At 44.4% G+C, this 12,254-nt stretch overlaps 1 protein-coding gene across 1 annotated transcript; it reads right to left on the bottom strand.

The window, feature by feature from the left end:
- Positions 1 to 10,435: 10,435 nt before the first annotated feature.
- Positions 10,436 to 11,425, bottom strand: LOC307106589 (casein kinase I-like; the record flags this gene model as incomplete). The annotated part of the gene is made up of 1 exon (XM_079783148.1): positions 10,436 to 11,425. One exon carries the CDS (start codon positions 11,423 to 11,425, stop codon positions 10,445 to 10,447), a length of 981 nt encoding a protein of 326 aa, XP_079639274.1. The 3' UTR covers positions 10,436 to 10,444.
- Between the last annotated feature and the right edge of the window lie 829 nt (positions 11,426 to 12,254).

The raw sequence follows: 12,254 nt of genomic DNA, 5'->3' as shown, positions 1-12,254 counted from the left end.
AATAGTGATGGAATCACTAACATATTTGATGTTTATCATATGGCAGGCATGATACTAAGCATTCTATTTGCTTTTGCTTCTTCATAATCCTCACAATAATGTTATGAAAAAATATCACTATATAATAATTGTGTAGATGAGAAAACAGGCACAGGGCATTTCAATAATATTCTCATGTTCACACAGCTAATAATATTTAGCTAACCTAAATATGTTGCATTGTCTCACAAAATTATCTATCAGACTTTATTTGTATTCAACAAAAGTTTACTTAGAATATGAGATTAGCTAAGAAAAGTAGTGAAAAAAAGAGTAATTTGAACAATTAAATTTATTTGATATATTTAAAAGCTAAAATATTTTACAAAGATCTGAGTTAATGAAACATTATAGAGAGTTAAAAATATACACCATTGCATGTAAGACTTTAGAATATGATTAACTTCCAATCAATGGGAAAATCTTCAATAATTTGTATTGTTATGATTGTATATCAACTGTGAAAAAATTTAAATTGCTTTTCTACATCATTCGATACACTAAAATGGAATCATAGTTAGAGGTATTATGTATATGTCAACAGTGAAACAAAGTCATGAAAATAAATGTTTATGTGAATCTTGAATGGAAAGGTCTTTCTACAAATGAACCAGTAACTAAAATTCATAAATAGAATGATTAATAAAATTTGTTTTAAAATGTTTTTAAATTGTTGAGGAACAAAATAACTCATAAAGACAATCAGAAGATAAAGGACAATATAAGAAAATATTTAAATGCTTTTAAAGGTTAATTTTAATTTATCAGCAATACTTTAAAAAGGCATACAAAAACTTTATATAAAAAGTCTCTCACAAAATAAAGAAATATATTAAAACTAGAGGCCCAATGCACAAAATTTGTGCAAGTGGCTCAGCCCTCACAGCCCAGGCTTTGTCTGGAACGTCATCCAGAAGGATGTCTGGAAGGTCGTTTGGCTGTTCGGTCTAATTAGCATATGCTTTTATTATTATAGACTAGTAGCCCGTTTGCACGAAGATTCGTGCAATAGACCTTCATTCACCTGGCTGCCTGCACCAGTTTTCTGCCGGCACCAGGGACCCAGGCCTTGGCTGTGGCCACCACCGCCTTCTGCCTTTTTCAGGGTCGGGGCTTGGCCCCGGGCGGTGGCCTTGGGCTCGGCGGCACCCAACATCCTTGCTAAGGATCGCAGGAGCCGACCCCGAGTGGTTTCCTGCGATCCGTGCAGGCTGCCCACTGGTGCCCAAGGCCGGGAAAGCCTCCGCCCCAGGCTTTCCTGGCCTTGGGCTCGCCACACCCAGCGTCCCTGCTACCCATCACAGGAGCCGACCCACAGTGGTTTCCTGCGATTGGTGCAGGCTCCCCGCAAGTGCCCAAGGCCCGGAAAGCCTCGGCCCCTGGGACCCCCGGGAGCGGCGGGAGGGGCCGGGCCACGCCCCCCCCCCCCAGGTGGCCGATCGACCCCCGGACCCCCGGGAGGGGCGGGAGGGGCGGGAGGGGCCCGGACACGCCCCCCCGGGTGGCCGATCGCCCCCCGGGACCCCCAGGAGGGGCGGGAGGGGCAGGGCCACGCCCTCCCAGGTGGACGATCAACCCCGGGAGGGGCGGGAGGGGCGGGAGGGGCCCGGACACGCCCCCCTAGGTGGCCGATCGCCCCAGGCACCACCCGGGAGCGGTGGCATGGGCCCGGCCACGCCCCCCCGGGGTGCTGATGGGCCCGGCCACGCCCCCCGGGGTGCCGATCGCCCCAGGCACCCCGGGGAGTGGCGGCATGGGCCCGGCCACGCCCCCCCGGGTGCCGATGGGCCCGGCCACGTCCCCTGGGGTGCCGATCGCCCCAGGCACCCCGGGGAGTGGCGGCATGGGCCCGGCCACGCCCCCCGGGTGCCGATGGGCCCGGCCACGTCCCCTGGGGTGCCGATCGCCCCAGGCACCCCGGGGAGTGGCGGCATGGGCCTGGCCACGCCCCCCGGGGTGCCGATCGCCCCAGGCACCCCGGGGAGTGGCAGCATGGGCCCGGCCACTTGGCACCGCCATCTTGAACTTCTCAACGGCGGATATGCCACCCGGAGTCCCGCCCCCAGCCTCCTGCCGGCCCAATCGTGGGCATAGCGGAGGTGCGGTCAATTTGCATGTTTCTCTATTATAAGGTAAGATGAGCTAATTGTAGTTCACAGAAGAAGATTTACAAAGGCCAAAACATTTTTTAGCCTCACAAATGATTAAAGTAATGCAGTGTGTTTACATTTTTCTCTTTTCCATTTGTCAAATGTAAACAGTATTGGAATGGTTGAGAGTAAATAAGCATTCATACACTGTTGGAGGGATGAGCCACTGTTTGGAGTATAGCTGAGAGAGACTTGTCTGAGACATACTTCTAGAATGTATTCTAGAGATAGAGCTTTAGGTATGTGCAAAGATTCTTGTTTGTTGCAGTATTGTTATAATAACCCAAAAGGGTTTCAAGATGACAAAAAATTCTGACTTAAGAGCAGTACAGAGATGTTATAAAGAATGTGCTATATTTAGTATAAATTTATGCACTTATATATTTGTATATACACCTCCATTGTGTATGTAGTATTCCTTTGCATGTATGTCTATTTATATATATTTATATATATTTATAGACTATTTTAGTTAAGTAGCTATATATAAATGCTATCTGTATATTTAGATGTTATAGAACTTCTTTGAATGAACATGAAAAGAATAGGAGTGTAGACATAGCCAGTAGTAATTATTCCTGGAGTGTTGTTGGAACTTTAAGTCAAATGACTTAAAGTTTTATTCCTATTACTCTTTGAATTTATTTTTACCATAAGCATATATTCATTTTTATAATTAAAAATCTAGTTAAACATTGATTCCTTTTCATTTAGCTCAAGAATATATTGATCATACTCTTTAACTTTAAGCTTCTAATCAGCATTTACAAAGATGGGTAGAACCATATCTGGGAGAGATAGCAGAAGGGATCTTTATTACCTTACCCACTGACCTCATTTCTTCAGACATTGTTAACTTCATTTTCAATCATTAGCAACAGAAAAAAATTAATTTTTATTGAGAATCTCTTAGATGACAGACCTTCTGTCAGAGGGTTTATCTGTATAATCTAATTAAGCCTCATCACACCCAGTAGGAATGGTAATACTAACTCCATTTTATAGGTGATAAAACTGAGGCTTAGATGGTTTTAGAGACTTGCTCCAAAGTAATCAAATGAGAATCTGTATCAGAGCTGGTGCTCTTTTCACCATTTTCCAGTGATCCTTCATGAGTTACTTAAGTTTTCTGTTCTTCGGTCCACTCGCATCATATGGGAATAGCACTGTATTTCCTGTTAACCTTTGGATTCATTCTGAATAGCAAATACAATATGAGAAAGTACTTTGAAAATAATTTGAACTACAGTTTACATTAAATCAGAGGTTGCAGTTCAAATACCTTCCCACTCCCCCCAGGCAGATAAATGAGGTAGGAAGGAGGTATACTGCCTGCCAAATAAAACATTTCTGGAATCCAATTTGGCACCATGAGGCGCTATGCAGAACCTCTCTAGTAAACAAATGCAATTATAGAAGTCTATTATTTTAAGATGTTTTCTTATATTTGGGGGCCATACAGCAAGATGGTGAGGAACATGAAAATGGAGTCAGACATACATGGGCCAAAATTGTAGCTGCATCATTTCCTAACTGTGTGATTAAGGCAGGTTGCTAATTTCTGTGAGCTTCGGTTTTCATCTGAACAATTTTAAGCAATTGATTTATTTTGAAATAAATGTCTGTTCTTGTATTTTTATATTTCCTTCTTAGCTTCAAAATCATCTTATCTACTAGAGGCCCGATGCACGAAATTCGTGCAAGAGCAAGCCTTCCTTCCCTCAGCTGCAGGCACCAACTTCCCTCTGGCACCTGGGACTTGGGCTTCCCTCTGGCCACCAGCAGGCACTGGGACCTGGGCTTCCCTTGCAGCCCTGGCTTCATCCAGAAGGTCATTTGGAAGGACGTCCAGAAGGATGTCTGGTCTAATTAGAATATTACACTTTTATTATTATAGATTAAAACTCCAGTTATGATAATTATTAAATGAATAAATGAAATAAGACATAAACAGAGACCTGTTTTTTCTAATTTGCAATTGATAGTTTTGCCTAAAAATTGTCAGTGATATTTTTAAATATTTTAATTACTAGAGGTCCAGTGCACGAAATTCGTGTACTGGGGTGGGGGGGTCCCCTTAGCCCAGCCTGCCCCCTCTCACAGTCTAGGAGCCCTTAGGGGATGTCCTACTGATGGCAGGAGGCAACCAGGCTGATCAGGGGAAGGTGCCACCCCCATCACCCCACTGCTGCTGCCACTGCCGGCCACTGCAGCTGCCAAGGTGTTTTCATCAACACAGACTCCAGTCCCTTCACCATGAAAAAATGACAACTTTCTTTAGGCATTTTCAAGCTGTCTCTTTCATAGGATATGACATTTCTTTCTTTCTTTCTTTTTTTAATCCTCACATGAGGATATTTTCCATTGATTTTTAGAGAGCGTGGAAGAGAGAGGGAAAGACAGAGAAAGATATCAATGTGAGAGGCACACTTGAATTGGTTGCCTCCTGCATGGGCCCTGACCTGGGCCCCGGCCAGGGAGGAGGCTGCAACCTAGGTACATGCCCTTGATCAGAATCAAACCCGGCTCCCAGCCACAGCTGCAGGGCTGGGGCTGGGGACCGGCCCCCCTGCAGGTTTGTGTCTCCACTGCTCTGGTTCCAGCAGCCCAGCGCTGCAGCCACGGGGCTGGGGCTGGGGGCCAGGCCCCCTGCGTGTTGTTCTCTCTGGCTCCAGGGCCAGGCACAGGCCGCCCTGTCTGTTGTTCTCTCAGGCTCTGGGCCCACACCAGGCCCCTCCTCCTGAGCTGGTCATGACCGTTACGGCGTCCTGGCCTAATTTGCATATTACCTCTTCATATATATTATTTTTAGCTAAGAATTTTAGTACAGGGTAAGCTAGGGTAATTTTCCTCTAAGCAGAGATGTTTCAAATACCAAAGGGTTTTACAGCATGACTATTTCACAGAGAAAGTATTATTTAATGTTTTCCAATATGTTTCTTCATGGCTATTACATTTTTTAAATAAAGTGATTTCTTCTCAAAAAGTTACTAAAGAATTTTGTTAGAACTGATTACCAAAATTCTGTCACTGCGAACAATTACCTCTGAGTGCTATTTGCTTTATTATACATCATCACCAGTTATTATTACGTACCTGTGTTAACAGGGCCCAATGCAACATACCAGTCTCCTCATTGTTTCTATTGCACTTCTGTGACTTTATGTGGCAGAACTATTTTCCATGTTGAGTACTCTCTACAGAATAACTGAGGGTAAGACCAAGGTATGAGTTTTAAAATTCCTACATATTATGCCCCTCTGTCCCTTAAAAGCTTTATTTTGTACCTTGCATGGAGAAGTTTCATAGTTTCTTTAGTAAAACTGATGATATACTTCAGTGCTACAACTTTATATGTACGAGAAATGCAATATTAGATCTATTAGCATTTTCCATTTGAAAAAGTATAACCTGATGTTGCAATTAATTATCATATAGCTTTATAAACATTACAGAATAAATATCATTTTCTAAATTGTTAGCTATGAAATTTAGAAGATCTAAATCTAAACATTGTTTTACATTTTCCTTGCCCTTTCACTTGTTAGGAGTTCTTTAAATGTCTTAGTCAAAAAACCTTCATGTTGTTGTTGTTTTAATAATCAAAATGGATTCCAGGGGATTTATTTGACAGATGTTCAAAGATTCATCACTGCTGACTGTTGTCACCAGTCATGACTGTTAACCAGGCAGTATTGATAGGAATGCTAAAGTTAAGATAAAAGCGGTAGTTACAGAATGATACAGTGTCTGCATCATTTCAAAAAAGAGCCCTGATACTACCCTTATTTTAGAACATTTGTATAGTAAACTGCACCTTAAGTTTTAGGTTAAAAAAGAAAAGGTAGTAACATCTGTACTGTGAAGAGAGATAATGTTCAAAACATCATCTGTCTTCCATGAAGGTGGGGCTGTGATTTATCCATTGTCTTACTCATCACCTAGGGTTGCATAGAAACATAGTTCAAAAGATTTTGTATGTGAACATTTCCCTCTCCTTACTCTGGTCAGTGCCTGAGCTCTGTCTCCCTAAGCCACTGTTCCTGACACCATGCTGGCTTGAGGGTTACCCCAAAATATCAGGGGACTTTTTCGTCTTGAAAACCTGAGGCATCCCCCGCTACTTTGGAGTTTCTGGCAGATGTCCTAGTCTATGGAATCAAAACCATGCACATGGCATAGCTATTAGATAGTCACTGCTAGGCTGCTTATCTTCATAAAAGTGGGGTGGGGGGGAAGATCATTTTGTGGACAAGAAAATAAAGTACTAAATCTGTTAAATTTGTATAAAAAACGAATTATCTAGAGATATGTAGGAAAAACACCTCCCACTTGATTGAATTGAACCGTATGTGGGTGTGTCTTTATATGGAAGCAGTAATGCTGTCTAGCTAGTGTACTGTAAATAATAGCAAGAACTTTCCCTGAAAGACATATAAACCAAATTAAAAAGCATTTTGAAAATAGAAAGCTCATTACCACAATGCCACTACAGTAACAAAACTATCTTAGATTTTCTATAGAGGCTTCTGATGCATGCTTACATTGCCACACATATGTCACATCTCTGTGATCATAGTTCATATATAGTTAGTCATTTCTATGCTAACTTAGTGATTCGTTTTCTGAAGCATATCACTGTTAGCGTAAAGATATGGGCCCTAGCTAGTTTGGCTCAGTGGATAGAGTGTCAGTCTGAGAACTGAAAGGTCCCAGGTTCGATTCCGGTCAAGGGCACATGCCTGGGTTGGGGGCTTGATCCCCAGTGGGGGACTTGCAGGAGGCAGCCAATCCACCATGATTCTCTCTCATCGTGGATGTTTCTATCTCTCCCTCTTCCTTCCTCTCTGAAATCAATAAAAATATATATTTTTAAAAAAGGATATGGACCAATGACTATTGGGCTCTCACTGCTAAGGTTCTATCCTAGAAACAGTGATTGGCAAAGGCGTGTTGGCACGGGCAGAAGCAGGCTCTGTATTTCTGTCTGAGAAAAGATGAAAAGCTATGCTGTCTGTATTTTTATTTAAAAAGTGGTACATTTACTTATTAAGCACATTTACTAAGAATTATTATTATGGGCATCCTGTCAAATGCTGGGTATAGCAATCCCTGCCTTTATGGAGATATAGTCTAGTGCCGTGGTCGGCAAACTGCGGCTCACGACCCACATGCGGCTCGTTGGCCCCTTGAGTGTGGCTCTTCCACAAAATACCACGGCCTGGGTGAGTCTATTTTGAAGAAGTGGCGTTAGAAGAAGTTTAAGTTTAAAAAATTTGGCTCTCAAAAGAAATTTCAATCGTTGTACTGTTGATATTTGGCTCTGTTGACTAATGAGTTTGCTGACCACTGGTCTAGTGGAATGTCAAGACAGTAGGAAATAGTAGTGGAGGTATTCAGGGGACAATGGAGGGTGTTGCAGGTGGTCTAGCTGCAAGGACCATCAAAAAGATCAGTGAGAAAAGCCAGCAAAGACCCGAGGTTTGAGAAGCAGGGGAGCTAAGGTGGCAGATAGGCAATTAGAATGATATTTTTGAATGCTGTTTGGAGAATGGACTAAAAGAACAAACATGAAAATAAGAGAAAATTTTAGAAGGAGAAGCAATGTAACCTGGACTAAGGCAGTTCACAGCAGGAGGGGAGAATATTTAGAAGGTAGAATCCAGAGAAATTACAGAAAACAGAGGAAGAAAAAATTATTCATATGACACTACCAAAAACAAGGAGTATAATTCTCATCAGACATGTGTATATGCATATATATTTATATACTAGTGACCTGGTGCACTAATTCATGCACATTGAAAGGAAATTAATTTGAAGGTGGCCAGCAGGGCAGGACTGGGTGAGAAGGACCTCCAGTGGTCCTTCCCCAGCGTCTGCGGAGTGAGCCTGGTCTCTCTGGCAGGTGGGGTCCCTCAGCTTGGTCTGCAGAGATGGGGCCTAATCCGGCTCTCTGACATCCCCCGAGGGGTCCCGGTGTGTGGAGGGAACTCTGCAAAGTTGCTGTCGAACAGGGTGTGGAACGCAAATGCAAGTGTGCAGTACACCACATTGGGGGCCGACAGTGCCCCAGCAACAACATAACCCATGGCTGAAGGTGGAATCACATGGCCTCGTGAGGAATCAGGCTCCCTCCTCTCTGGTTTCAGGGTGCTTCACCTGAGAACCGGCACTGCCAAGTCACTGCAGCTCGACAGCTCCTGCATTGAGCATTTGCCCCCTGGTGGTCAGTGCACATCATAACAACTGGTCGGATGGTTGGACACTTAGCATATTAGCCTTTTATATATATAGACTAGAAGCCTGGTGCACAAAATTTGTGCAAGAGTAGACCTTCCTTTCCCTGGCTGCTGGCACCAGCTTCCCTCTGGTACCCTCTGGTACCCTCTGGTACCCGGGACGCGGGCTTCCCTCTAGCTACCGGCAGGGACCCAGGACTCGGGCTTCCCTCACAGCCCTGCCTTCATCCGGAAGGTCAGTGGAAGGATGTCCGGTCTAATTAGCATATGACGCTTTTATTATTATAGATAGTGATGAGCATTTTTGTGCTTATTGCCTATATATCCTATATATTTTTATTTTGTAGCCAGCTCTAATTAAAACTATGAAAAATTTTTTTACTTAGTCACTGTTTACCTTTTTGTTATTCCCCAATTTGGGAATACCTTCTCTTTCTCGGGTGCTCAATATCTTTATTTTGGTGTCTTACCCATTTCTATCCAGGTCCTGCCTTTTCACTCCTTTACTTCCTGGGCCCTGTTAGCAAAACCAACCCTTTATACTGTAGTTTTCTAGAAATAATGGTAGGCAGAATAATGGATGTCCCTGAAACCTGTAAATATGTTACCTTATATGTCAACATGGATTTTGCAGATGTGATTAAGGACCCTGAGATGAGATTATCCTGGACTACCTGGATTGGCTCAGTATAATCCCCAGGGTCCTTATAAGGTGGAAGAGGGAGGCAGAAGAGTCAGAGAAGTTATGAAGATGAAAACAGAGCTCAGAGAAAGAAAGAGAAATTAGGCTATTGGCTAGGATTTAGGAAGCATTCATGAGCCAAGGAATGTTGATGGCTTCTACAAGCTAGACAAGGTAAGGAGAAGGATTCTCCAGTAGAGCTTCCAGACGGAATGCAGCCCTGTGAAACCCAGTTTTGACTTTCGACTTCCAGAACTGTAAAATAAGTAATTTGTGTTGTACTGAGCCACTAAGCTGGTGGTAATTTGTCATAGGAAATGCATACAGAAATCTATCTGAAAGAAGCACATAGACTCACTCATAGGGAGGAGCAAACCATTGACAAAGTTTAACATGTGCTCTTTTCTTTCTTCTTTTTTTCTTTTGTTAATCCACACCTGAGGATATTTTCTTTTTTCTTACAGAAACAGTTTTTAGTTTTTAATGAACTTGTAAACAAAAAACTCCCATTTCAAAATAAAAACAAAATCCCAGATCATATAGATGTTCACAGTGATTACATTTATCTAAGCAACATACATACATATTCAGTTTTAAGATATTAACTAAATTTCTGTGACAAATTACCATATGCTTTTCTTTTTTTTAATACCAAGGTTATAGAGTTAATGCAGAGTCCTAAGGATCTACATTTTTCTTAAGTCTTCACTTTAGATGCTGTTATTTCTAGCACAGGTTAGCAGGCAGTCTTTCATAGGCTTTCAAATACTGGAATCTTTGATTGCTACCATATCAGCTGGCTTGCAAACAAGAAGCCCAACATTTTAAGAATGTTTTAAATGAACAACTTGCAAACCCCAGGGGTGGATAAACCCTAAGAATGCACAATTGTGAGCATGTACAACCATCACAACTCTGGCTGAAGACTGTTCATGCCATTCTTCTGAAATGAGATCTCAAAGCACTATAAGTTCAAAGAAAAAGACTTTAACAAAAATAAAATTGGCGTATGCACAATTTCTCCACCAATTTGTGGTGTCGACCATGTAGTTAACTTTTCCACTTGAAAAAAAAAATGCAATAGAAAACTGGACACCATGTTTCACTATCTCGGTTATTATTCACAATGACAGCGGCTACAACTCGGGACACAGCATCACCAATGCTGCTCAGATCCAGTTTATACTGAACTTAAGTTCTTTACACCAAGTGAATGGTTGTCCACAACCATTGGCTAGTGTTCATAGGAACTAAAATTTCTAGATTTGGGGAGAAACAAATGCTGCTCGGGCCACCTGCACTGCTCCTTCTATTCCTTCCTTCCTTCATGCCTAGAAACCTGTGGGCGGTTGGGCCTGCTGACCCTGCCCGCTTGAAGTGGTTGCCTGCTGTGCGGCTTTCTGCTTTAACATTGTCCAGTCAAATGTGTAGTCATATTGGTGGTTCAGGGTTCTGAAAAGAATGCGGAAGAGCTGCCTCAGGTACATGTAATCCGGGGCTTCCTCGAAGCGCAGCCCACGGCAATAGTTTAAGTACATGGCAAATTCTGCAGGAAAGCCCTTACACAAAACCTCCACAGGAATGGACATCTTCTTTTCACTAATTTTTTCGTATTTTTGTTTCTTCGTTGCAGCCTTTAATCCTTGCCACGGCAGGCTAGTTCTATTAAAATACATCAAAACATACCCCAAGGATTCCATGTCGTCCCGGCGACTCTGTTCAATACCAAGATGTGCGTTGATGCTAGCGTAGCGGGCCGTGCCGGTGAGATTTTTGTCTTCTCTGTATGGAATGTGTTGCTTTGTCCTGTTGTCCCTGTACTTTTTGGCCAGACCAATGTCAATAAGGAACAGCTTATTACAGTGCCGCCCGATACCCATGAGGAAGTTATCTGGTTTGATGTCTCTGTGTATAAAATTCTTTGCATGCACGTATTCAATCCTACTGATCATCTGGTCCGCCAGCATCAGGACCGTTTTCATGGTGAACCTTCTGGAACAGAAATTGAAGAGGTCTTCCAGGCTGGGCCCCAGCAGGTCCATGACCATCACATTGTAGTCCTTCTCCTGCCCGTACCACCGGATGTGCGGGATGCCCACCCCGCCCTGCAGGATCTTGTAGAGCTTGCTCTCGTACAGCAGCTGCGGGTGCCGGGCCCTCTGAGACTCCAGCTTCACCGCCACCTCCTCGCCGTTGGTGATGTTGATCGCCAGGTAAATGTCCCCGAAGGAGCCGGACCCGATCTTCCGAACCAGTTTGTATTTCCCTCCGACAATGAACTCGGTCTTGGACCCGCTGCTGCTCGCCGCCATCGCGGGAGACGAAGGCGGAGGCTGGGGTGCAGCCCCGACGCCTGGGAGCGGAGGACGCGGGCCTCTGGGCCGGTCCGCGGAGCCGGGCTGCGGGGGAGCGCGGCGGGGAACGCAGCACGTCGGCTTCTGGCGTCACAGGGCCCCGAATCCGCCGAGGGGAACCCGGCCGCCGCCGCCCAGTCAGGTTCCCTTGGGCGCGGCTGCCAGGCTGGGCCACTGGGGTCCGGTGGCCTCACTTTCGCAGGGACGTCCGGGCCGGTAAAGGGGCGCCGTGAGTTAGCGCGGTGATGCCCCTGCCACCTCGGCCGCCCGCCCCGAGGGACCCCTGTCACTCCGCCGCCATCTAGTTACTCAGGCTCCAGCCCTGAGGGTATTTTCCCCCATTGATTTTTAGAGAGAGAGTGGAAAGGAGAGGGAGACACTCACAGAGAGAGAAACATGGATGTGAGAGAGACACACCCCAACCAGGGCCAGGAACTGAGCGACCAGTGAGGGCTCCTTCCTTCCTTCCTTCCTTCCTTCCTTCCTTCCTTCCTTCCTTCCTTCCTTCCTTCCTTCCTTCCTTCCTTCCTTCCTTCCTTCCTTCCTTCCTTCCTTCCTTCCCTTCTTTCTTAAAAGAAAAAACCTTCTAAGGTTACAATTTCAGGAACAAGTCTGCCGGGGAAAGTGGTCTTGGGTGAGCGTACGTGATGGGGAGAACTTTCCTGGAGACCCTCATCACACTCAGGCTCCAGGGCTCATCTTGCCTCCCACAAGTCTCACCGAGCGAGACTCACCGACTCAGCTGAGCTCAGTGCAGCCTTTGCATGTGAAACCCTTTTCAGTTATA

The sequence above is a fragment of the Cnephaeus nilssonii genome (assembly GCF_951640355.1).
Source record: "Cnephaeus nilssonii genome assembly, chromosome: 10".
Taxonomy (NCBI): Eukaryota; Metazoa; Chordata; class Mammalia; order Chiroptera; family Vespertilionidae; genus Cnephaeus; species Cnephaeus nilssonii.
This window is presented reverse-complemented; position numbering and strand designations above follow the sequence as displayed.